Source organism: Muntiacus reevesi, chromosome 4 (genome assembly GCF_963930625.1).
Source record: "Muntiacus reevesi chromosome 4, mMunRee1.1, whole genome shotgun sequence".
NCBI classification, from domain to species: Eukaryota; Metazoa; Chordata; class Mammalia; order Artiodactyla; family Cervidae; genus Muntiacus; species Muntiacus reevesi.
In genome coordinates this window covers 71701859-71726644 of record NC_089252.1, presented here as the reverse complement: position 1 = coordinate 71726644, position 24786 = coordinate 71701859, and the positions used below count along the sequence as shown (strand labels likewise).

Genomic DNA, 24786 nt, shown 5'->3' with positions numbered 1-24786 from the left:
GTCTGCTCTTTCTGTGTCAGGGCCTGCGATCCCACCCAGCTGTCTGCCCCTGCCCTGAGACTTGGCCACCGCAGAAAGAGTAGAACGGCCTGATGGAGCATTTGGGTAGCACGGATCTCTGCTCCACCCCGCTCTGGGCCACTGTTGAAGCTGCCCCTTTGCTAGATATAGGGTCTCTCCTGCCTTGCCGTACTCCAGGGCCCCAAGAGAGGCTTCGGTGAGGGTCTAGGGCCCTGAGATGGGAAGCAGTCAGGCACCAGGTTCTGGGTTGAGTGAAAGAGGCAGCAGGCCCCCGTGTCACAGATGTGCTCACAGACACACCTTGCCCTCACCCTGTCCTGCACCCCACCTTCCAGGCTTCTTCCTCCTCAGTATTTTGACCACTGGCCCTGCCCGTTCTCAGCCACACCACTGGCCTGGAAGGCTATGGGGAGCATACCCCTTGGGGTCTTGGCTTCCCTGTGCCCAGCTGGTGACTAGGTACCCTGAGGGGATGGGGGAGGCAGGGTCTACGCTGGGATGGGCACAGACTGGCTGAATCCAAGCAGGAGATGGGCAGGGCTTCCCTGGAGACCCGGGGGGACAGGCAGGGTCTGGAAGGGACAAGAGACTGAAGTAGTTGGATCCCTCTCTGGCACAGCTCTCTGCCCATTCCCTATACCCAGGAGACACAGCCTTGACGCCAGCGTCCTCAGCAAGAAAACTCTGTTCTGGGGCACACCACTGGAGTAGCCACAGATAATGGACCCAGAGCCTCCTGCAGGCTAGAACCATGGCTTCCATGTAGCAGCGACATTGGCAATGGTCCAGGCTCCTCCTGACAGTCCCATGGCCACACCATGTCAGGACAGAGTCCAAGCCTGAGAGGAGAATGTGGGACCCTCAGAGGCCTAAGGGTCAGAGAAAGTGGACTAGCCATCCAAGGTTGAGAGGGAGCTTCAACCAAATCAACAGATGAGGTGATGTTTACCTCCCATCGGAAGCCAAGGCTGTATCTGACTGTTGCACCCAAGAAAGATTTGCAGGCTACTGTGAGACCAGTGGAAGAAATGGAAGAAATGGACCACACCATAGAAAGGACCTGGTGTAGACAGAAGGAAAGCTCTGCTGAGAATGAGTCTGCTGACTTCCCACCCCTGAAGGGATATGGAGAGTGAGGAGGGAGCAGGCTTGGTCCACAGCGCCCCATGAGGATGGAGGAGCCCCACGAGTGGACGGACAGGAAGCTGGTGTCAGCGCTGGACCAGGCTGGACCTGACCAACCTCAGGTCACCGAGTCCCTTGGTGCAGCCTGCCAGGTCCCTCCCTGAAGACCCCCAGAGCTTGAAGGCAGATTCAGAAGCTCTAAGCAGAGTGGAAGGGCCTGGAGGGCCACAGTGACTGGCAGAGTGAGTCCATCAGCCCTGTCAACCCACCCTCGACACTCACCCAGTGTCCCTGGGCTGACGTCACTCAGACACCAGGTCAGACACACTTGGTTACACATGAGCCATCCAGAGTCCGCTGTTCTTTGTCAAACATCAGACACCTTCGGTTAAATGTCAGACACCCTGGATGTGAAACCTTTGATTAAATATCACCAGTCACTTGCCACTCTCCCAACGGCCCTGGGCACACACTATCCATCCATGCTCAGACATCCTGGTCATGGGACCCATCCACGCGTGTCCTTGTGTTCTGCTTGGGTGGGCCCAGCCCCCCAGAGACCAACGCCTTCCTTCTGGGCCTGTGGAATCTGTTGTCCAAGTTGTGCCCATGGCCACTCAGCCAAGCTAAGCACCACTCAGGCCCGAGCAGGACACATCCCCAGGAGGGCTGCTGACTTCCCAAGGCGACTCCTCCCATGGAGACCCATCATAAGGGGACACCAAGACAGAGGTGGACTCATGGGAGAGGGGTTGGCACATGCCTAGGACTCCACAACCTGCTTTTTTCCTCTTCTTGTGTTGGTCATTGCCTGTGGTCAAAGAGCTCACTGTCTGGGCAACCTCCCGTCTCACCTTCCAAAGCATCTTCTTGGGAAGTCTTCTCCCTCTGAGTTCTCAGGTCACCGCCACCTTCTGACTTCAGGGACTCCTGAATCAGCCCTTGCGCAGAGATCTGTGGTTGGAAGGAGCAAGCAGGCTGCCTTCAGACACCCAGCCATGCCTCCACAGTGGTCTCTGGGGCTTCTGAGTCCCACAGGTCAGAGCTTCAAGGCATGAGCCCGTGACACTGCAGAAAATGCAGAGCACAGCTAGGACCAGACACCCACTTGCTTCCTTTATCACTTTCCCCCTGGAAAATGGAGTTTCCCTCTTGGCCATGTCCCCAGCCCCAGACCCCACCATGTGGCCGTGTGTCACAGTCTCCAGTGGTGTGGAGCATGTGGCAGGATAGCCACCTCTTAGCGCCGGTTGTTCACAGGACTGTCACCAAGAGAGCTGCCTGGGAGCTTGCTCTGTGGACTCTCTTAAGGCATCCTCGCCGAGGTCCCCATGGCAGGAGGGATGAGAGCAGGAATAAGACCTGGGGGAGGCCGTGGGTCATGACCAGCCCTTCCCGTGGGAGCGGGAGAAGAGAGAGGGCTGGTCGGGGAGGGCGGGCTGAGGTGCCGCTTTGTAATTCCCAATAACTGTGGTTTGATTCTGCAGGTATGTATCAGAAAATATAAAACTAGGCAATTTGTCGGCTCTTCGAACTTTCAGAGTCCTGAGAGCTCTAAAAACTATTTCAGTTATCCCAGGTAAGATGCTCAGGTTTGCCTCCCAGATCTCAGCTACAAGTGACTCTCTCTCTGTTTCCTCCACCCCCTCCTCTGACCGTGTGTCCTCCTGGTGTGTCATCACTGTTTTGTGTGTGAATTTCCCCTGTTACAGATACACCACTGAATTTGTGGACCTGGGCAATGTCTCAGCTTTACGTACCTTCCGAGTCCTCCGGGCCCTGAAAACTATATCAGTCATTTCAGGTGAAAATCAGGTTAAACGCCAAGGCTGGAGGGATATGCTTGGGCCTTTCCAGCCACCTGGGGGCCAAGGCAGCCCTTGGAAAGGTCCCCCCGAATGTGCCTGTCCCCAGAGTACCTTTCCCAGAGCTCAGATGTGGGGGCTGTTGGCGGTGGACACGGTTGTCCCCTCAGTGCCTCGAAGGGGCTCCAGACCCACCCCAGCAAAGCCCACCACCACTGCAGACCCCTGGGGGCCCAGAGGACACTGTGGAAGGGCGTGGGTTGGACCCAAATTCTTCCCAGGACAGTGATTGCTTTCCCAAACTGAACTCAACTGTCGGAAGAGGTGAAAGCTTATGTGTGTGTGGCTTCCCCTCAAAGCATCATCCTGCAATCAGAAAACTAAAAGAACTGTTTGTAGGGAAGCCACCCCCTCGGGTGACACACGCGTGGCTGGCACTCCCGCCCCATTCTGTGATCGAGTGTACTCTGTGGACAGGTGTCGCGGGCCTTGGCGTCTAACAGCCCTCGCTGCATGTGCGGTAGACGTTTAGAAAACCGTGCATGGTAGCCTCGGGAAGAAATTCTCCTTGACAACATGTTGGCAATTGTCCCCGGGAAACCTGCCGAGGCCCAAGTGGCCTCTCTAGAAAGCCAGTTGACCCCATCCGTCTAGGAAAGTTCTCTAAGACTTCTGACGATGTCAGAACCCAGAGGCCCCTCCCAGCACATCCACACTCAGAACCGGAGCAGGCACTTCTTGTGAGCAGGCAGCTGGAAACAGGTTGTACGCCACCAGTCTGGAGAGGTGGCGGAACCAGATGGTGGTATCCACTCCTGATGCGGAAAGTGGATGGGTCCTGGGCCCTCTGCCTGCTTCTGGCTGTTGCTGCCTCCAGGGAGCCAGGGGCCCTGCTCTGAGCTCCCTGAAGTTCTGCCTCCCCTGGTGGGGCTCATTTATCATTTAAGGGGAGCCCCCATTCATGCTGACTTCACACTGAGCCTCAGAATGCTCCTTTCTGGCTCTGATCCCACCATGGGCTGATCACAGGAGCCACTTGCAGCCACACTCCCCACAAGTGGCCCAGGCCTGCTAAGAGGTCACAGTGAGTGAGACAGGATGCTCCAGTTCCCATGAAGCCTCCCCCAGCCCACAGTCGTAACAGGTGTCATTGGCCTTGGTACACACACATCCTCAGATACCTCGGGGTCTGTCCTCTAGGGCCCCGGGGACTTCACAGCACACACCCGGCAAAGGTAGACATGCACACTGACCAGAGCCATCAAGAAAAGGCATGTGCCAGTTTGTTTTATTAAAAAAAGGCTGACAAGAAACGCCTTCTCTGTCTGGGGTTAAAGGAGAGGGAGCCCGCCATTCCCAACCCAGCCCCACTGGGTCTCTTCAAAGCTGCCAGACAGCAGCTCCTGAAAGTGAGCATCAGGAAAATGCTGTGGTCAGCATTACGGAAGTCTCCCTAGAGGAGGTATCCCCTGCGCTGAGGCTTAATAGCCGTGGCTCTCTCCAGACCTCAGTGTCCTTTCCTTTAAAATGGGAAGGAATCGGAGTGGTTGGTTTCCAGTGGAGGGAGACTTTCCCATTTGATCCGCCGGGACCCATCCCTTCCTGGGTCTTTTCAGAGAGAACCCCTCTCCCTGGTTGGACTCCTCCTGGCCAGAAGCAGACTCTGTCATCAGTCTGAGAAATGATTAAAGGGATGGGTCACCAACTGATTGTTCCCAAGAACACTATCACCATAGACTAGGAGGTGTTCAGAGCCTTGAACTGAGTGCCTTAGGCCAAAGATGCTGTGGAGGCAGAGTCCAGTTTGGAGATGCGAGCTGCTGCCCACTGCTCCTCACTTTGCCCCCTTCCCCTTGCCTCTTTCAGTGGGCATGGTGAGGAGAACCAGATGGCTACCGCAGGGTCCCAGAAGCTCCGCTAGAGATGAAGCATAGTACTGGACTAGAGGGCTCATGAATCCCATCCCCACCACCTCTCCGGGCCCAGACCCCTGCGAGGTGCTCTCACTGCCCAGGCAGTTGCCAACATCTGCCAGGACGATTTCAGAGAGGACGCTGAGTGCCTCCGAGCCCCGGGCAGGCAGCAGCATTGCTGGCGCTTTGGGGAGGACTTCCTCTCCCCTCTCCCGTGTTTGCCCAGCGCTGCCTCCTTCTCTGAGTCATGGGCACTGCCACGCGGGTGCTCCTAACACATTAACCGGCTGGACGATGGATGGATGGGGCTTAATCTGAGATCTGGCCGCTCTGATGGAGGGAGGAGGGCTGGGAGGAGGAGGGGTGGGGGGGGTGAGTCCCCGCTGCTGGCAGAGAGGTTCCCTCGCTCCCTATGCTCTGCTCGAACTTGTGAACTTGTCACAGGACCGCAGCCAAGTGTCACACCAAAGGTGTCTACACGTGCTGTTCTGTGTGGCGCTGGCTTCTGCAGGGAATTGGGCCGTGCAACTAACACATCACGGCCTCTCAGCTCTGGGGCGCAGGATGGACGGGGACGAGTCCCCAGGGCGCAGGGCAGAGGGGGGAAATGCAAAATACGTGCCTTTGAGCCTTTCCCAAAAGGTGTGACCTGAGGCAGAACAGGCTCCGTGGGGCATCACCCACCATGGCCTTGCCGGATCCTACACGCCCCCACACACACCTCCCTGGCACACACATTCCCCTGCTGAGAATGGCTGTGTCTCTTCCCATCTCAGGATCAAGGCCCAGGCTCTCCATTGCTCTGGAGTGGGCCTGGCCCTCTGTCTCCTTCCCAGGGGCTGCATTTAAAGGGACCAGTGAGAGAGGGACAAGCTTTGAGTGTTTTCTCCCTCAAGGAAACAGCACTTTCCAGACTTATATCAGGTATTTGGCTGCGGGAGAGCAAAGAGAATGAGGCCCCTCTGAAAATACACAGAGGCACTCCAGGCTGGACTCCCGCTGCAGGGGATCAGGACAGAATCTCGGCAGCAGAGGAAAGGGGGAGCTTTGGTCTGAAAAACCCAAGAGAGGCCGCCCTCCCCTGCCCCCAGCTCATGATCGCCCACCCAGTCCAGCACCCCTCAGGCCCGGCCCCTGCTCACCGGAGCAGGGGACATGGTGCCGTGGGTGACCCCACGCTCCGCCTCACCTCCCCCAGGCCTGAAGACCATCGTGGGGGCCCTGATCCAGTCTGTGAAGAAGCTGGCCGACGTGATGGTCCTCACGGTCTTCTGCCTCAGCGTCTTCGCCCTCATCGGCCTGCAGCTCTTCATGGGCAACCTGAGGCACAAGTGCGTTCGCAACTTCACGATACTCAATGGCACCAACAGCACCAATGGCACCGTGGAAGCCGACGGCCTGATCTGGGAATCGCTGGACTTCTACCTCAACGACCCAGGTGCCAGCTTGGCCCTGCGGCCCCCGGCAGGGTTCTGACATCCCCACCAGGGCCAGGCATCTCCTACAGAAGCCTCCTTCCAGGGACATCCAAGCCCTACCTGCCCCCCCTCCCCGAGACCTGGCTGGGTGTCAGGGATCCCCGCCCCTGCCCTCTGGGGCTCCAGGAGAGAGGACAGGAGAGGAGCAGTCTTAACACTGAGTTCTCAAGCTGAGTTCTCCTGAGGTCTCAGGCTGTACGGGGAGATGACCCTTGAAGGACATGAGGATGGAGAGGTAGATAGGAGAACAGCAGTTACAATGTTTGCAGGGTCGGGAATGATGAAGAAACCAGCCTACCTGTTGGTTTCTAGGGGGAGGGGTTTCCCTTGGGAATGGTCGGGGAACAGAGCTGGGACAGTTTTTGAGGCTTCGGAGTGGAGACCCCATCTGCTTGGCCTGGGCTTTGTCACTTGACATCAGTGATCCTTGTCAGGACGTTAATTCCATCCGTGTGCAGCCCAGGACAAGTTCTGTGATGGTACAAAGCCATACAGGCCCCTCAGGTTCTTTCACTGCCCTGTGGGTTACACTTCCATCCTCCAGGCTGATGGCCAGCACCCTCCTTGTCTAGAGCCATCAGTCTGGACCAAAGGTTGATGGCAGATGCTGGTACAAGGCCACGTGCTAGTCGACAAGGGCCCCGACGGCCATTCTGAAGTCAAGGCCTCTAACCTTCACCAACAGTCCACTTTGGAAAAATGAAATAGATGGAAACTCTGTGAGTGAATCTGCTTGTGATTCAGCTGTGGCCATGTAACAGCAGTTCTAAAACTTTCATGCTTGCAAGAGTCACCTGGAAGGTTCTGGGAAACACAGACTGCTGGGCCCCACTTCCCAGGTTTCTGAGTCAGTATCTCTGGGAAGTTGCCTTTCTAACCAGCTCCCAGTTGGTGCTTGATGCTGCTGGTCTTGGAAAACTGCTGCCTGAGACTGAGGCAGGTAGTGGGGCGGGAGGGGGACTGATAGATGGCCACAGGCGGAGACGACAGGATTGGTGCCCCGTGTCTCACCTGGTCCAACCCTAGCCCTGTCTGAACAGACCCCTGCCTCCTAGTTCGTGGCCTCTCATGACCGAGGTTGGCCCCTGAGTGACTGGAGCAGGTGTAGAAGTTCCCTGTGGGGACTTCCTGAGTCCACTGGGGACACTGACAGCTGACTGTCTGAGGAGGGGCAAGCGGAAGGCCAGAGAAGCGGCCAGCTTCTCAAACCTGGCCAGGCAGAGGGCAGAGGTCAGGGCCAGGGCAGAGAAGGAGACTGAAGACACCCAGCGGTGCCTCTTACCCCTCCCCACGCCCAGGATGTAGGTTGGAAACCCCAGGAGTCTGGGCCCCACATGCCCCTCATTATCAGATGGTTCTCTTCCAGAAAATTACCTACTCAAGAATGGCACCTCTGACGTGTTACTCTGTGGGAACAGCTCCGACGCTGGGTATGTACCACGTACCCCCCCAGGGCCACCTCACCCAGCCAGGGGGATCTCCTTCCAGCGCTTTCTGTTTACGCCCTGATGCCAGGGACAGCAAGACCTTTCCCTGGCTCTCTTCCCTGCCGGGTCTCTGGAAGATGACCCCCACCCCCCCAGGGATACAGCTGGGAGAGGTAAAGAAAGAGAAGGGGGCTCACCTCTGCAGGGAGGGCAGACAGAATGCTGAAGAGAGGACCCGGGAAGCACTGCAGGACCCCCCACCCGTCCAACCCTGGCTCCATTCCCTTCCCAAAGACCCCCGGGGGGTACCCTCGCCTTCCGGTCTTCACTTTCTCCATCTTGAACTGTCCATCAGGTTAAGAGTAAGTATGGCCTCCCCTGGCAGCCTAGACTCTCCTCCAGGGCAAGCAGGGTGCGGTTCCCAGAGATGCCCAGTTACCATGTGCATCTTCCAGGGCCCGTGCACACCGCACCTGGGTCAGGGTACCTGTCCCGCAGGGTCATACAGACTCCCCGAGGAGAGGTGCTCTGTGGGGCAGCAGGCCTGCATGTCTGAATATGAAGTTCCAGAGCCCTTCCTGTTGCCAAAGAGAAAGTCGTCTTTTCTTAATTTAGCACATTAGCAAGGCGCAGAGGCCCCTTGGTTGCATCCTCCTACTTGCCAAGTTTCCCTCGTCCCCATCCTCTGTCTCACACTCCTCTCATGGCTCCAGCCCAGTGCTCCCTTTTGGGAGAGAGACTGTCCCCTCCAGACATGGCTGGCCCCCAGACTGTCCCCCCCAGAATCATCCCGCAACCCCATGGTCTGGCCTTTGCCCGGGTCTCTTCTATTCAGCTCAGCCTCAGTGCTCCCCCACTGTGTCTGCCCTATGCCCAGCTCCCCTGGGGTAGGCAGGCAGGGAAGAAACCTGAGCCAGGCCCTTGACACTTCCCCTGGGAGGGGAGAGGCAATGCAGACACCAGCTGGGATGGCATGTCGTGTGGACAGAGGGAGCTGGATTTAGGCCTCACAGCAGACAGATGAAGGGAAAAGGAGAAGACAGTGTCCCGGGTGGGAGGCACAGCATGAAAAATCAGGATGGCAGGACCCCGCTGTGTGGGGCTAGAGTCTCGGGGACAGAGGCCTCCTCACAGCATGGGACAGAGTCGGTGTGTCTGGCCACAGGACATGTCCCGAGGGCTACAGGTGCCTGAAGGCAGGCGAGAACCCTGACCATGGCTACACCAGCTTCGACTCCTTCGCCTGGGCCTTCCTCGCCCTCTTCCGACTGATGACGCAAGACTGCTGGGAGCGCCTCTACCAGCAGGTACGTGGGTGCGCGAGGCCACCGGGAGGGGCTGAGAGCCCAGCGCCTGAGCCCAGGCTGCACAGGTGACCAGCCACGGGCAGCCCCAGCAGCCTCCCCACTGGCCAGAGCAGAGTGGGCACAGAGGGCTCTGAGGGGCAGGGGCCCAGCAAGCAAAGAAACTTTCCTTTTGTTGGTGACCAAGGACCCAGCCCTCTGTATAAGACTCTCTGTGCTCGGTGAGTGGGACCCTAGTTCACCCTATGTGATGCAACACTTTCCTGTCAACTGGAGGATTCTGCCTCCTCCCGTGAGTGGGGCACTCCCCGTGCATGTAGGTCCCTCTCTTCTGTAGGTTAAGATGCTTGTGTCTATAGGCGGGACATGTTCTGCTGCCACCCCACGCTGTGGCCATTTGAACCCCTGGCACAGCCAGGCTGGGCAGCGTGGAATCTACGACCATGCGTGACTCAGAAGGAGCCCCAGTGAAGGTGACCTCTGCCCCCTTGCTCCTCCAGACCCTGAGGTCTGCAGGAAAGATCTACATGATCTTCTTCATGCTGGTCATCTTCCTGGGCTCCTTCTACTTGGTGAACTTGATCCTGGCTGTGGTCGCCATGGCCTACGAGGAGCAAAACCAAGCCACCATCGCGGAGACAGAGGAGAAGGAAAAGCGATTTCAGGAAGCCATGGAGTTGCTCAAGAAAGAGCAGGAGGTGAGTGAGCAGTGCAGCCAAGGAACCTCCAGAACAAGCCTTCACCTGACCATGGGTGCCTACAAGCGTGATACCTGCTGGGTCATACTGGTATCTGGGGGTGTGGTGCATGTTGGGTAAAGCTGGTACCTGCTGTGTAAAACCAGTGTCTGGAGGTATGATGCATGTTGGGTACAGCTGGTGGCTGTAAATGATGCATGCTGGGTAAAGCTGGTACCTGCTGGATAAAGCAAGTGTCTGGTGGGTATAGCTATTTCCTGTAAATGCATTGTCATCTGCTGAATAAAAATTTGTTAGCTGCTGAGTGAAGACAGATCTTGTTCATGACGTGGGTATAAGTGGTGCCTGCTGAGTAAAGGTGGGCCTTGTGAGGATGGTGCCTGCTGGGGGAAAGCTCTTCCCTATGACCATGGTGTCTTCTGGGAGATGGTGGTGCCAGGGGGATAAAGGTGGTGTCTCCTGGCTAAAAGTAGTCACTGTGAGCCCAGTGCATGCTGGGTAAAAGAGAATCTTGTGTCCATAAACATAGTTTATCCTGGTCAAGGGATACCTTCTGTTGGGATAGGGAGACCCCAGATCAAAGGCTCAGGCTCAGCAAGCGAGGACTGGTAGTGCTGCCGTGGCTGTCCCCACAGTCCCACACATGGGTGCTGGCAGCTCACTGCAGAACAAACCTTTTAGAAGCCAGGCCAAGGACATCCACTTCCTTCTCACTGCCCTATGCCACCTCCTCCAGCACCCATTTTGGCCAGCCAAACCTTCTAGACGACCCCCTGCCCTCTAGTTCTGTCACTTCTGCTCATCAGCACTCCCAGTTACACCTACCCAACACTCTACTCTTTCGTGAGCTGTCCACTTTAGCCACTACTTTCCTCCTTCCTGGATCTGGATCTTTCTCAAAGCATCCTGGGTCTGTCTGTGCACACCTCTCCATAATGCCCTCCTTTTGGGGTGAGTGGGCAAGTCTACTTACTGTTGGGGAAAACCAAGGTGCTGATAGTTGCCTGGCCGACCTTGGCCTGAGTCTGCACCCTGACTCCATGACCATGACATCCCTTCTTCCACCGTTTTTTAGGCCCTTGCCATCAGGGGTGTGGACACCGTGTCCCGCAGCTCCTTGGAGATGTCCCCATTGGCCCCAGTAACCACCCACGAGAGAAGGAGCAAGAGAAGAAAACGAATGTCTTCAGGGACGGAGGAGTGTGGGGATGACAAGTTCCCCAAGTCCGACTCGGAGGATGGTCCCCGAGCAGTGGTAACCCCCAGCTGCGGCTCTGCCCCTTTCAGGATGGATCTGGCATCAAAAAGCCATCATGCTAAGCCTGGTGCTGTCAGAGCCCCCACGGTTGCTTCCCAAGGAAAATATTCCTTGAGCCCCCTCCCAGTCCTTCCTGTTTCCCATGGCCACTTTTAGAGTGGAGAAGCCCTGGGCAGAGGGATAGGGTAGGTCTGGGTGTTAGCATATCCCCAACCTCAGCTAAGTCCCCAGCAGTGGAGCTGGGGGGCACCCCCATCGTGTGGATTGCTAGGAGCTCACAGACATGCCCAGATGAGCAAGGGACATGGCTGATTGCCGAGGTCCTGCTCAGGCCAGGCCTGTCTATACCATCAGGAGCCTTCTACCTGCTTCTTTCCCATATAAGCATCAATCTCAGAACCCCAGGAGCACAGGCCTCAGGTGAGCAGAGATCCCAGAAAATGCAGGATTGCCTCTAATCCTGCACCCCTTCTCGGAGCACCCCTAGTTCAGCCCACTCTGTTCCTATATGGCAGACAAAAGCCCTCAGTGCTCCAAGTTGAGCCAGGGTTGATACCGTGAGTGACAGGCCGGGAGCATGTGAAATGCTGTCCCAGTCACGTCCTCTCTCCATGCCTTCAGAATCGTTTCAGCATCACCCACGGCCTCAGCAGGACCTCCATGAAGCCGCGCTCCAGCCACGGGAGCATTTTCACCTTCCGCCGACGGGACCTGGGCTCCGAGACAGATTTTGCGGACGATGAAAACAGCACCGCCGGGGACAGCGAGAGCCACCGCACATCCCTGCTGGTGCCTTGGCCCCTGCGGCGGCCTAGTACCCAGGGACAGCCCAGTCCTGGAAGCTCAACTCCCGGCCACGTGCTCAACGGCAAGAGGAACAGCACTGTGGACTGTAACGGGGTGGTCTCCTTGCTGGGGGCAGGCGACCCCGAGGCCACCTCCCCGGGGAGTCACCTCCTCCACCCTATGAAGCTGGAGCGCCCCCCGGACACGGTGAGCCCGCCCCACCACGCAGCACCAGGCACATCCCATCTCCCAGGCTGCTCGCCACAGCCAGGTCTAAAACTACTTGCCAAGTATTTACTGAGCACCTACTGTGTGCTGGGCTCAGGGATAAATAAGCCTACCAAAAAATATCTCTCCTTCCTAGGCTTCCCAGACAGACACAAATCAAAGAAAGAAGAAGAAGAAGAAAGGGGGGGGTGGAATATATATATATACACACATGCATATCAGGGCTTCCCTGATGGCTCAGTGGTAAAGACACTGCCTGCCAAAGCAGGAGACCTAGGTTCGATCCCCGGGTCAGGAAGATCCCTTGGAGGAGGAAATGGCAACCCACTCCAGTATTCTTGCCTGGAAAATCCCATGGACAGAGGAGCCTGGTGGGCTACAGTCCAGGGGGTCGTGAAAGAGTTGGACACTACTTAGTGACTAAACAACAAACGAACAAATATATGCATATAATGGTGATAAACAGGGATGATAGTTAAATATTTAGCAACTAGTAAGGCACTGAGACTCTAGTGGCCAAGGAGCAGTGCTCTGGAGGCCCTGTGTGTGCCCGGGGCGGGCCCTGCAGGGTTGTGGATCTTGAACAGTCTGCAGAAGGGCCAGAGTGGCAAGGGACCATTTCTGAGGTTCTCGGCAACAAGAACCTCATCAAGTTTGAACTATTTCGGCACTTTACAAACCAGTAAATGTCGGGGAATGCTAGCCCAAACTCTAAGTATTATGGTAGAACAAAAGTAGGAAAGAGAGAAAGGGAAACCTCCTTACTACAGGGTATTAAAACAACCTGAAGGAGGCAAGTGGAGGGGGTGTTATGGCAGACAGGTTAGCACTCAGATTCTGGAGACAAACTGGGTTTGAATCTCGCCTCATTGCTTACCAGCTGCATGGCCTTGAGCAAGTATTTTATATCTCTGTGCCTCAGATCTCTTGTCTGTAAAATGGATTTAAAACAGCCACCTCAGGGACTTCCCTGGTGATCCAGTGGTTAAGACTCCAGGCTTCCATTGCAGAGGGAATGAATTTGATTCCTGCTGGGGTACTAAGGTCCTCATGCTGCACAGTTTGGCCAAAAATAAATAAAATACCCACCTCAGGATTGACGTCAGGATGAAGGGCTAATATGCATAAAGTAATCAGGACATGCACACATATGTTGATGTGGTGATAACGACATAGTAACATACTGTCTTTGCATCATCTGGGGGAAGCATGTTCTAGCCCTAAAGAACAGCAAGTGCCAAGGCCCTGAGGCAGAAGCATGCCTAGGGTATTAGAGGACATATGAGGGCAGTGTGCTGGAAACCAGGGTGTAAAGGGAAGAGGTGTTGGAGCAACTGTCAGAAAGGTGACGGGGAGGGAGGTGCCAGATAGTGAGAGGCTAGTCGGAGCTTTGATCAGTCAGCTGATCCCATGACAGTCATTGAGTGCCCTTGCTGACCGCTGCCGCCCAACAAAGGCCTCGGAGCAGCCCACCCAGGAAAAGGGCAAACGTGCGGCTCAGACCCTGAGGCCGGCAGGAGGTGGAGGAGGGCGGACTTTCTGAGGAAGCAGGACAAGACGGGGAACCCTAAGCAGGAAGGTGAGGGCAGGCTGAAGAGAGAGACTGTGTCACTCCAGCTCAGATAGGTGCTGCCGCTGTGGGACTTTGCATGGGCTAATGAATTTCTCTGTGCCTCCGTGTCCTCACCTACTGATGGTGATGGTTTAGTCGCTAAGTCGTGTCCCACTCTTGCGACCCCATGGGCTGTAACCTGCCAGGCTCCTCTGTCCATGGGATTCTCCAGGCAATAATACTGGAGTGGGTTGCCATTTCCTTCTCCAGGGAATCTTCCCAGCCCAGGAATCGAACCGAGGTCTCCTGCATTGCAGGCAGATTCTTTACCGACTGAGCTTCGAGGGAAGCCCTGTCACCTGCTATAGAAATAAAGTTAATATCCACATCAGCAGGTTTTGGTGAGCCGAGTATGTACCATCCAGATGAAGAAATAGAAACTTTGCCAACACCTCAGATGCTCCCCCAGCATCCCTCTTCCCAGTTTCCTCCCACCGTCCCACCCAAAGTTAACCATTATCCCACCTTCTAACACCAGAATTTCATTTGGCCTGTTATTTGTATGTTATATAAATGGAATCATAGAGCATTAAAAAAAAAAAAAGTTGTGACAAGGACTGAAAGAGTTAAAACCTGTCTGGTGCTTAGACCAGTACTTGCCTCATGTTCAAGGAATAATTATTATTAGCTATTATTGTTATTAGAGAGCAAGAAGGAGTGAAGACTCCAGGAGCACCTCCCGAGTGCCTGGGGCCCTCACACTGCTCTGGAGTGGGGAGTCAAGGAGAGGGTCCTGGGAACACACTGGGGGAGATCGTAGCTTCTGGGTGGGTCTGGGGAGGCCCCTGGCCATCACCTGGAGGTTGGGGTGTCCGACTTCCCAGGAACACAGATTTCCAGGGCCATGGGTCCAGCCCTGGAGCCTCAGCCTTGTGGAATCAGGTCAGCAGCTGGAGCACTAATAGAATTTCCTAATCTCATTAGGGAGAAAATCATCTCATTGTACTGCACATGTCGGGAGGAATCCAAGTTCAAACACTTCATTACCAGGAACTCTGACTTCACCCATTCTCACTTCTGTGGGGCCCATTTGTAACCTTAAAGGGATTAGCAGGCCAAGGGGGTTATTTGAAAAGTTAAAGAGATTAGCAGGCTGTAGGCCCCTGAGGAGGCCTTCCCTGTTTCTGCTGGGCCCCTGGTAACACTCCTGCCCAGTTTCAGTCTGAAAAAAGGGCACAGTGTCGGGCACATAGTGGGTGCTTCATTAACAGGGAGAGAGCTGGCCCGACCGACAGCTGGCTTTAATTGGGAGCAGAGGGTGGAGGTTTGCTTTGCTTGCCATCTGAATGTGTGCCTGGCCCCAAAGGCAGAGGGGGTGTTAGAGGCACCTTGAACAGACTCTTCTCCCTCCTCCCTTCCCCACGCCCACAGCCATCTTAAGGACAGAGCTAGAATTTAACCCAGGCCCCTGGATGCCAAGTGTTTATCCATCCATCCAACATCTACCCAGGGCCAGCCCTCTGTGTTGAGTGCCAGCCAGTGTTTAAGGCACCAAGGATATGAACAGGGCAGACAAGAGCTCTGACCTCGTGGAGTTGGCATCAGAGTCAGGAAGACAGAGAGTAAACTGATCATTATTTCTAGGGACCAATAAGGGTCATGTGATAGAAAGTTGCTAGGGGGAGGGCTGGGAATGGGGATCTATAGGTTAGAATACACAGGGAAGTCCTTCCCGTGAAGGTAATATTAAAATCGACCAGTAGAAGATTTTAGGGAGCCAGCCACAGATATGTTGAAGAATACTGTTTTAGGCAGGGGAAACAGAGAGTGTAAAGGCGTTGAAGGAAAATAAGCTTGACATGTTTAAGGGATTAGAGGGCTGGGCAGGGCTAGGTGTGGTGGAAACAGAAAGGAATATAAAATGAGTTGGAGCAGTTAGGGTCTAGACTGTGCAGGGACTTGTAAGCTATAGAGAAGTTTGGATTTGCTACGAGTAAGATGCGGGAGAGTTGTTATTCAAAGGATTATCATGAACTGATTTACTTTTTAAGGGTATCTTTTTCAGCTGTGTAGAGAATAGAGATGAGAGAAGAGGCCAGTGAGTAGGCTGTTGTAGTATTTTGGGGAAAGAGATGATGATAGCATGCACGAGAACAGTGTGTTAGTCAGGTTATTTCCACAATACTGCTGTGTTACAAACTACCCCCAAAGTCAATGGCTAACAGTGAGTGAGAATTCATGCTCACTTCTCTGCAGGTTGACCACGATTTGCCTGGTTGAGGTTGACCTTGGCCAGGCAGCTGTGCCTCAGACTGCACACGGCCTGGCTCCATACTATGGGTTAGGCTCAGGGATGCTCCCCTTGTGTTTGCCCTGAGCTGAAAGGGTGACAGCTACTTCGGGAAGCTCTTTTCTTGGAGGATTACTGGAACACAAGAGCAAGGTGAATGGCACAAGGACAATTAAAGCTTCTGTTCACATCATGTCCGCTGACATTGCCTTGGCCAAAAGCAAATGTGTCACCAACAGGAGAGGGAATTTTGCTTCAGTCGCAGTGGGAGAGGAAAGAGTAAAATCTGCTGAATGAAAACCCAAACTATCACAGATGGTAGAGGAGAGGAGTTGGGAAAATTTAAGACATGTTTGTGAGTTAAGCTGGCCAGATTTGTGGATGCACTGGACCCAGGTTACTATTGTTCCACCAGCTATGCCAACCCTCTCAGGCACCTCTGCTTGAAGACTTCCATGGCTGGGAGCTCACTGCCTCTCTAGGCAACACTTTAGGGCAATTCCACTGATCACAAAAGCTGACCTTAACTTGAGCCCAGATCAATTTATTACCCCACGCCAGGCCCTGACCCTCCCACCCTGCGCTGCGATGCCTAGGCCCATCTTCCCTCTGACCCACAGAGATTGTAGTGCCTCACTCTTGCACGCTGAACAGCCCAGTGCTTTCATCAGCCCGAACTTGGGCTCACAGACATGGCCATGTGTGGCCATGCTGACATGAAGCCTTTGTGAGCCCCGCTTGTTTCTGTGGGAGGCTCTGAGTAAGCCCAGGGATGTATGTTGCCCCTCTTTTCATCAGGACACACGCCATCTCCATTCACAGACCTGGTCCTCTTTACTTACAAAATTGGTGCAAGCTTGTTGAAAAAAAATCTAACAGTGCAGAAGTCAAAGTCCCTGCCCTCCCCACACAATCCCATTCCCCGGATATAGCCACTTTAACAATTTAGTGTGTTATCTTCCAGATCTTTTTCCTGTTTTCTCATCAAACTGTCCCTGGAAGGGCTCCCGTGGGGACATGCATGCAAAACGCTTGCTCTCCTTATTGTCTGTGTCAGAGTCCAGAGTTGGATTGTATCCCTAACTGATTTTAATATTCTTCCTATTGATCAGTTGTTTTGTTTTTATGGTATTAGGAACAATGCTGCAGTGAGTGGCATTGCATGCATATTTTTGGTTGCAGGTGTATAATTATTTATGAAGTTCGATTATTAGGCAAGGAACTCAGAGCCAATTGAAAATTTTCTTAGTAGATATAGCTAAGTTACCTCCACAAAAGCTCCAACCAGCTATGTCAAAGCATTGTACTTTATGCTCCCATTAATGTCACCTTAGAGCATGGTACATATTTTTTTTTAGCTTCTTTATGCTCTTGACTCTAGGGAGTTTGGGATCAATTAAGACTCGAGATCGTTTTCATATGTACTAATGTATACGACAGCATCTGGTTAAAGAACTCAGTACATGTAGTCTCCCACCCAGGAGTCACCACTAATGAGAGATAGTGCAGGAAGAAAGAAAACAAAGGAGATAATGATTGGAAAGTGTTAACTGGGAGGGAGCTGGGAGCAGAGAAGCCCAGTGCCCGGTGTCACATCAAGACCCCTGTGGTGGCCCCCTGGGACCTCCCCAGCCTGAGTCTGGGGCAACTGCCCCAGGTCCAGGTGGACCCCCATCCATCCCCAGGCTGATGCAGATCTCCCGGTTACACCCAGACCACGCCATCGGAGGAGCCAGGCAGGCCCCAGACGCTGACGCCCCAGGCTCCGTGTGTGGACGGCTTTGAGGAGCCAGGAGAGCGGCAGCGAGCCCTCAGCGCAGTGAGCGTCCTCACCAGTGCCCTGGAAGGTCAGCACCCCAGCGTCATCCAAACACCCCTCCCCACCCTGCTTCTGGTCTGAGCCTTTATCCCGACCTGAGCCTGGCTCGCCCCAGCTGCTGAGCCTCCCTTGGACATCCCCACAGCTGTCCCAGACTTTTCAGTCTCTGTCGCCTGTCCTGGGTGTCTGTTCATCTGTGCCAGCTTGTTTTGTCCTGGGCATCATCAGGAGCCATGCCCGTGTTTCTTCCAAACGTCCTTGCAGCCACCCTGGCCCATCCCAGGTGATCACTGGTCTCATCCTGTCCTCTGCCGCGTATCCCCAGGTCTTCTGGGGCCATCCCCACCCCAAGCAGGCCTGTTCTAGCCTATTCCCCATCATTCCCCAGGCTAGTCCAAGCATCCCACATCTGTTTCAGCTAGTCCCACTTTAGGCAACCCCACATCTCTTTCATCCTGAGCCCCCTGATTTGTTCCCTCCTGTCCCATATGACTCCTGTCCAAGGCACCACCCACACCCCACATCTCTCCTGACACATCCCAGATATCCACATCTATTCCCACCTCTCGGGTCCTGAGTGTCCTTATATCTGCACTTGCCCATCTCAGATGTTGTCTCTGCCTGTCCTCCCCCGAGGGGCCCCACATTTGTGCGGCAGTGTTGTCTCCAGAGAGCCCACACCTGTCCTAATCTGTCTTGTCCACATTTTCCCCATACCCATCCTGGCTTTCTGTCCCTGTGGCTCCCTTTTCCCACATTCCAAGAAGAAGAAGTCAGGACGCAGCCCCGCTTCCCCTTAGCCTTCCCTGGTCCGTTCTCTGTCCCCCTGTCATGTAACAGCCCTGTCATCTGCTGGGTACGTCATACAGCTTTTCTGGAAAGTTATGTGACGCAGTCAACAGAAACAGGCCAGCTCACTGGCTCTCCCCGCCCCCTGCCCCAGAGTTGGAGGAGTCTCAGCGCAAGTGTCCCCCGTGCTGGATCCGTTTCGCCCAGCACTACTTGATCTGGGAGTGCTGCCCGCTGTGGATGGCCATTAAGCAGAAAGTGAAGTTCATGGTCATGGACCCATTTGCTGACCTCGCCATCACCATGTGCATCGTGCTTAACACGCTCTTCATGGCCCTGGAGCACTACAACATGACGACCGAATTTGAGGAGATGCTGCAGGTCGGAAACCTGGTAAGTACCGCTGGCAGCTTACTCTCAAATGGGCATCGTGGCGTGAAGGGCTCTTGGCCAGCTCGCACAGCCTTTGTGGGTGAGGGAGGAGGGACTCCAAGCACAAAAGGGTCTTCTGAAGATAGGCATCTTTATGGAAGACATTCTGCTAGGAGCCTCAGGATCAGTTTTCGAGGAGCTGGGCGATGCAGTTGGGAGTGAGAGGTTGGGGATAAAGATGCCCAAAGGCTAGAAAACAAAAGCGAGTTGAGGGGAACTTGAAATGTGTGGGGACATGGGGTGTGGCAGTAATGGAGGAGGAGAATGTGCCAAAAAGAGGCAGTTCTCTTAGGGAAAGGATGGATGGATGGTAGGATGGAGAGAAAGGAGGAAGGGAAGGATAGAGATGGATGGATGGCTGGCTTGGTGAATGGAGTGAGTGACTAAATCAGGCAGAGACAGATTTGAATTCTGACTCAGTCTTACTATATGACCTCAAGCAAATTACTTAGTCTCAGTAATTGGTACAGTAAGTATTTGTTGAATTTAATAAATGTAAAATTAGTATGACAATATCAAACTCAGGAAGCTAATGAGGGTTGAATAAGATAATGTGTGTAATGTGCTTGGCTCGGAGTTTGATAAACAATAAGCACTCAAAATAAATGATGGCTGTGGTTATTATCTTTGTTTTTGTTATTGAAGAGACTATCCCTGGAAGTCAGAATGTGTCAGTTCTAATTCTGATTTTTTTTTTCTTGACACCAAATCAAGTCCTAGCTCTTCACTCTAAACATGGAAAACTGAGGCCAGAGAGGTGACATAGTGGTGGCGGGGCTGGGCATGTGGCTGTTGTCTCCTGACCCTAGAGGACAGGGTCCTGCTGGCTCTGTCCAGGTAAATGCAGGGTTGGCCCTTCTGCAGCAGATCCCAGGGCAGGGCTGCAGAGAGCCCGCTGGCTTCTGGAAGGAGCTCCTGGGGTCATTGCTGAGGTTGAGTGGGCAGAGGGCTCATTCAGTCCAAGCTCTCTCCTCTTGCAGACCCAGCCCAGTCTGTCTCAGTCCCAGCTCCACAGTGGCCCCCATGGGCAGGCAGATCTCCTACACTGTGGAGTGTGAGGATCGTTTTCCCTCATTACTTTCCACATCCAGAGCTCTAGGTAATTCTCTACAGAGTCTATTCACATTTTTTCACAAATGAGAGTCTGTTCTACTTTCCTTTCCTTCTTCTGTATATAAACTGAAGGAAAAGCTAGCTCTCAGTCTGTAGGAGTCTCTTTGCACAGTTGTGCCTGCCTTGTATTGGGTGGTCTCCAAGTGGTGGTTATGTAGGGTTCAGCTGAATGCAGTTTTAATGGAATGTGACCATTGGGTTGGACTGGGCCATAAGTCAAGGTGATGAAGAGCACCGGTGGCTTCCCTGGACCACTACGTTGTGATTGAATTGCGATTGTGTTAAACTTGTGGTTAGTTTATTAGTAATAGGCCATGTCTTTGGATTATAGCTATTCTTTTCTGTTTGAATGGCTTTATTATTAGTATGTAAGGTTTTAATTGTCTTGCAGTTAATATATTCTAGATGGTTTAAATATTCAATATAAAGAAAAAAAACCACAAATATAAGCATGGGTAAATAACCTTGGTGTGAAAAAAGCCTTTCTAAGCATGTCGCTAAAGACAAATTCCATAAAGGAGAAGATTGATAGATTTAATTAGCCCATGATATAAACAAAGGTAAAAGGCAAAATGAAACATCTGTTTTTAGCAATATTGTGGACAAGAAAACCTGAGATGTCTCCAACTACAAAACAATTTAAAATATAGCAAATATTCTTTGACACGCATGGCAAAGTTCATGAGAAAAAAACAAAAATCCCCAAGTGCCAAAAACAAAGAGGGACTTAAAAACCGTAGCAGTAAACATGTGAGATCGTTATGTAGTTGCTTTAGGGGATGGGACAGGTGCTGATCGAGTAATCTGGGGGGCTTGGATTTCAGTAGTCATGCAGAGGCAAGACTTGTGTTTGGGACAGTACAAGTGAGGTTTGGAACCGAGTAGCCCCGTAGGAATATGACCCTACATTCAATACAATGGTGAACTATAAAAAATTGACATGCTGGCCCTGGGAAATGATAAAGAAATAAGGTTGTCAGTCTCAGGCAGGGCTGAAGAGAGGGGCTGAAAAAAAGTAACCCTTGGAAGCTTGTGACTATGAATTTGGCTTTATCCAGATTTGGGAGTTCGAATTTATACCTGACTGTTCCTGGAACCTGTTTAAAAAATTAACACACAAAGAGATTCTAGTAAGCATAGTTAACACTTGTTGAACACCTAATTTTTTATAACAACCAGTAAGGGAAGTGCTATTATTATTACCCCTATTTTACTGATGGGGCTTTCCAAGTGGCTCAGTGGTAAAGAACCCACCTGCCAATGCAGGAGACACGGGTTCAATCCCTGGGTCAGGAAGATCCCCTGGAGAAGAAAATGGCTATCCACTCCAGTATTCTTGCCTGGGAAATCCCATGAACAAGGGGGCCTGGCAGGATACAGTCCATGGGGTCGCAAAAGAATCAGACACGACTCAGTGACTAAACAAAAACAACATTTTACTGATAAGGTAACAGAGGCACAGAGTGGTCACACAGCCGGAAAGTGAAAGCCCCAAGGTTAAAACCCAAGCCTTTCATTTTTAGAGCCCATGCTTTTCCCTAGTAGCTAACACGGCTGTGCCGTGGCTCTGGCTTTGTTCCCATCTCCCTGCTTCCAGGCCAAATTATACTGGAGTCCTTATCAGTGTAGTAAGAGAAGAAAAAAAAGAAAGAACGGAAGAAAACAGATCCAATGTCATTTCCTAGATTATGTTGTTGTCTAGAGAAATAATCCAAGAAAATCTACAGAAAGAATATTAGAACTAGTAAGAGAGTTCAGCAATGCTGGTAGGTACAGGCTCAATTCAGTTCAGTTCAGTCGCTCAGTCGTGTCCGACTCTTTGCGACCCCATGAATCGCAGCTCAATATATTAAAATTAAATATGCTCCAAGCCACCATGAGTGCTCATTTGGAGAGAGGAATTTATGAGTTAACACAATAGCAATAGAAACTGAGGAATATAGGAATAAACATAGCAGAAGATTATAAATTTGATATGAAAAATTATAAAACCATTGAAAAACAGTTCATTTAGTGCAGCAAAATGCGATTTTCATGGAGGAAAGTCTGAATATTGTAGAAATACAAGTTCTTAACCAAATTACACCTAGATGCTTGGTGTAATTCTGACAAAACTCCTAACATACTTTTACCCGCGGGATTTGACAAGGCAATCCTATAATTCACATGGAAAAGTAAAGTCTGTCAAGATAAATTTAGGAATCAGGTGAGGAGCTTACCCTGCACGCGTGCGTGCTAAGTTGCTTCAGTTGTGTCCAACTCTCTGTGACCTTCTGTACTGCAGCCTGCTAGGCTCCTCTGTCCATGGGATTCTCCAGGCAAGAATACTGGAGTGGGTTGCCGTGTCCTCCTCCAGGGGATCTTCCTGACCCAGGTATCAAACCCACGTCTCCCACATTGCAGGCAGGTTCTTTATCGCTGAGCTACCGGGGAAGCCTGAGCTTACCTCCCACGTATAAAATATATTGTGGTATTTTCATGCAGTGAAACGCTATGCACAATTAGAAGGAATACATATATGTCTTTCAGTATGGATAAATCTCACAAACATGATGTGAAGAATAAAAGGAGCTTGCAAAAAAAAAGAACACATATGGCATGGCCCCTTTATATAAACCTTAAAACCAGGCAAAGATACTACATATCAAAACTGTAGAAACACGCATGATAGCGATTACCTTGGAGTCAGTGTAGTTCTGTGGAGTGGGTTGCCATTTCCTTCTCCAGGGGATTTTCCCGACTCAGGGATTGAACCCGGGTCTCTCGCATTGCAGGCAGACGCTTGACCATCTGAGCCCCCAGGGAAGCCCACATAGGTACCTGCAAGACTCAGGTATTTGGCTTTGTTGCTCTAGAAGTGAAGTGAAGTTGCTCAGTTGCGTCCGACTCTGTGTGACCCCATGGACTAGCCTACCAGGCTCCTTAGCTTTACCATCTGAGCCGCCAGGGAAGCCCTTCCCGTGACTAACGATGCAGCAAAGAGAGCTTCCTTGGACATGCCTCCTTGTACAGACATGTGAGACTTTCTTAAGAATATACATATCTGACATTGATACAGCTTAGGGTATGCATAGCTGTGACTTACCAGATACTGTAAAACTGTTCCCTAAAACGGTTGTACCAAATCCACGCTCTTACAGGGTGTGAGTTCCCACTGTTTCATATCGTTGCCAACACACAGAAGTTTATTTTTGATTCTCTTATGGGTGAGAAATAGTAACTCAATGTTGATTTAATTTGCATTCTTCTGTGTTTCATTTGTTTATAACCACCTGAATTTCCTCTTCTGTCATTTCCTCCATCCATTCTTGTGGTTGTTTTTGCCACTGAGTTGTCCCTCTTCTCCTTACTGATGTGTAAACATTCAATATATATTCTGGATTCCATGTCTTTCCAGTTAAATACTTTTCATAACTTCAACTTCCAGTTTGTGGTAGTGATTTCACTTTGTTTACTGTATCATTTATTATACAGATATAAATTTTAATATATGTAAATTTAGCAGTCTTTTCTTTCATGGTACAAACTTTCTGTGTTGTTAGAGAAAGCCTTCCCAACCTCCAAATTTTAAATAGATCCTCCCATTTTTATTCTAGAAAGTTTAAATTTTTATTGTATTTAGGTACTGAATCCATTTCCCTGCAACTGATTAATTAATATAGTGTGGGGTAGGAATCTAAACTTATTTTCTTCCATAGAGGTAACCATTCTTCTCAGCATTGTTTACTGAATAGTCTGTCCTTTTCTTACTGATTTAAAATGTCATCTCTGTTATTTATCAAGTCTCCAAATATGCATTTCCTATTTCTGAGTTCTTTATTCTGTAGCTCTAATCTGTTTTTCTATATTTGCACCAATATTATAAGAAAATCACAATGTATACAATGCATTTATTGCAAGGCATAAAGTACATTTATTTATGAACAACACCCAAAAAAGGCAAACACCCTAACAGGAAAATAAGTAAAGGATACAAAGAGGCAACTTTTACAAAAGGAGAAATTTTAAAAATTGAAGAAATGTCCAACAAAACAACAATAAAAAATGGTCTTTGTCCTGTTGGACTGGAGAGGTGAGTGAGACAGGAATTAGCATCTTTATAAGGAAAACAGTTTTCCCACGTGGTTCATGGAATTGGTTAAAACCTATCTCTGAGGATCATTTAGCACCTATGTGTCAGAATCTCTAAAAATGCTTGTTGACTGTGCAATTCTGTTTCCAGAAATTTATAAAAAGAAATGAATTGCACCAAGGATCATCACTGGTATTCTAAGAGTGTGGGAGCAAAGCTGGATGGTTTAAGATGTGCAGAGAACAGCAACCAGGCCTGGGTTCCAAAGCAGGGTCTGCCATGGGGGAATCTTGGGTCAGTTTCTGCATCTCTGAGCCTTGAGTGTCCTCATATGTAAAATGGGGAGAATAATAACTCCATAGGCTGTTTATAAGAGTTAGAGTTCACGGCTGTCAACTGGATGCTACCTATGAGAGGGTGGTTATTGTTCTCTTTGGCCTCATTTATTATGACTGCTGAAATCTCCAGGCCCCAGCAGGGGCTTGAGATACAAACAGCTCTTCATGTTTTATAAGCTCACTGGGATCTGGCAGACAGGCTGTGAGTGTGGGCACCCACCTCCCCTGACTCCCAGCAGATGGTTCACAGAGCCCTCAGTGCTAATAGTGGCTTCCCAGAAAGTGGGAAGATTTTGCCTACAAAGATCTGTCTAGTCAAAGCTATGGTCTTTCCAATG

General features: G+C 51.6%; 1 protein-coding gene across 4 annotated transcripts in view; it reads left to right on the top strand.

Annotated features, from left to right (window-relative positions):
- Positions 1-24786, top strand: part of SCN5A (sodium voltage-gated channel alpha subunit 5) — a 100260-nt gene that overhangs the window by 33603 nt on the left and 41871 nt on the right. For 3 of the 4 annotated variants that reach the window (XM_065933021.1, XM_065933019.1, XM_065933023.1), the window contains exons 6-14: positions 2859-2950; positions 6063-6302; positions 7709-7772; positions 8935-9076; positions 9574-9771; positions 10847-11026; positions 11651-12022; positions 17600-17732; positions 18648-18886. In XM_065933021.1, coding sequence (XP_065789093.1) covers positions 2859-2950; positions 6063-6302; positions 7709-7772; positions 8935-9076; positions 9574-9771; positions 10847-11026; positions 11651-12022; positions 17600-17732; positions 18648-18886 — 1660 coding nt within the window. Of the gene's footprint in view, positions 1-2633; positions 2726-2858; positions 2951-6062; positions 6303-7708; positions 7773-8934; positions 9077-9573; positions 9772-10846; positions 11027-11650; positions 12023-17599; positions 17733-18647; positions 18887-24786 lie in introns of all 4 variants that reach the window. The other variant, XM_065933022.1, reaches the window with a different exon arrangement.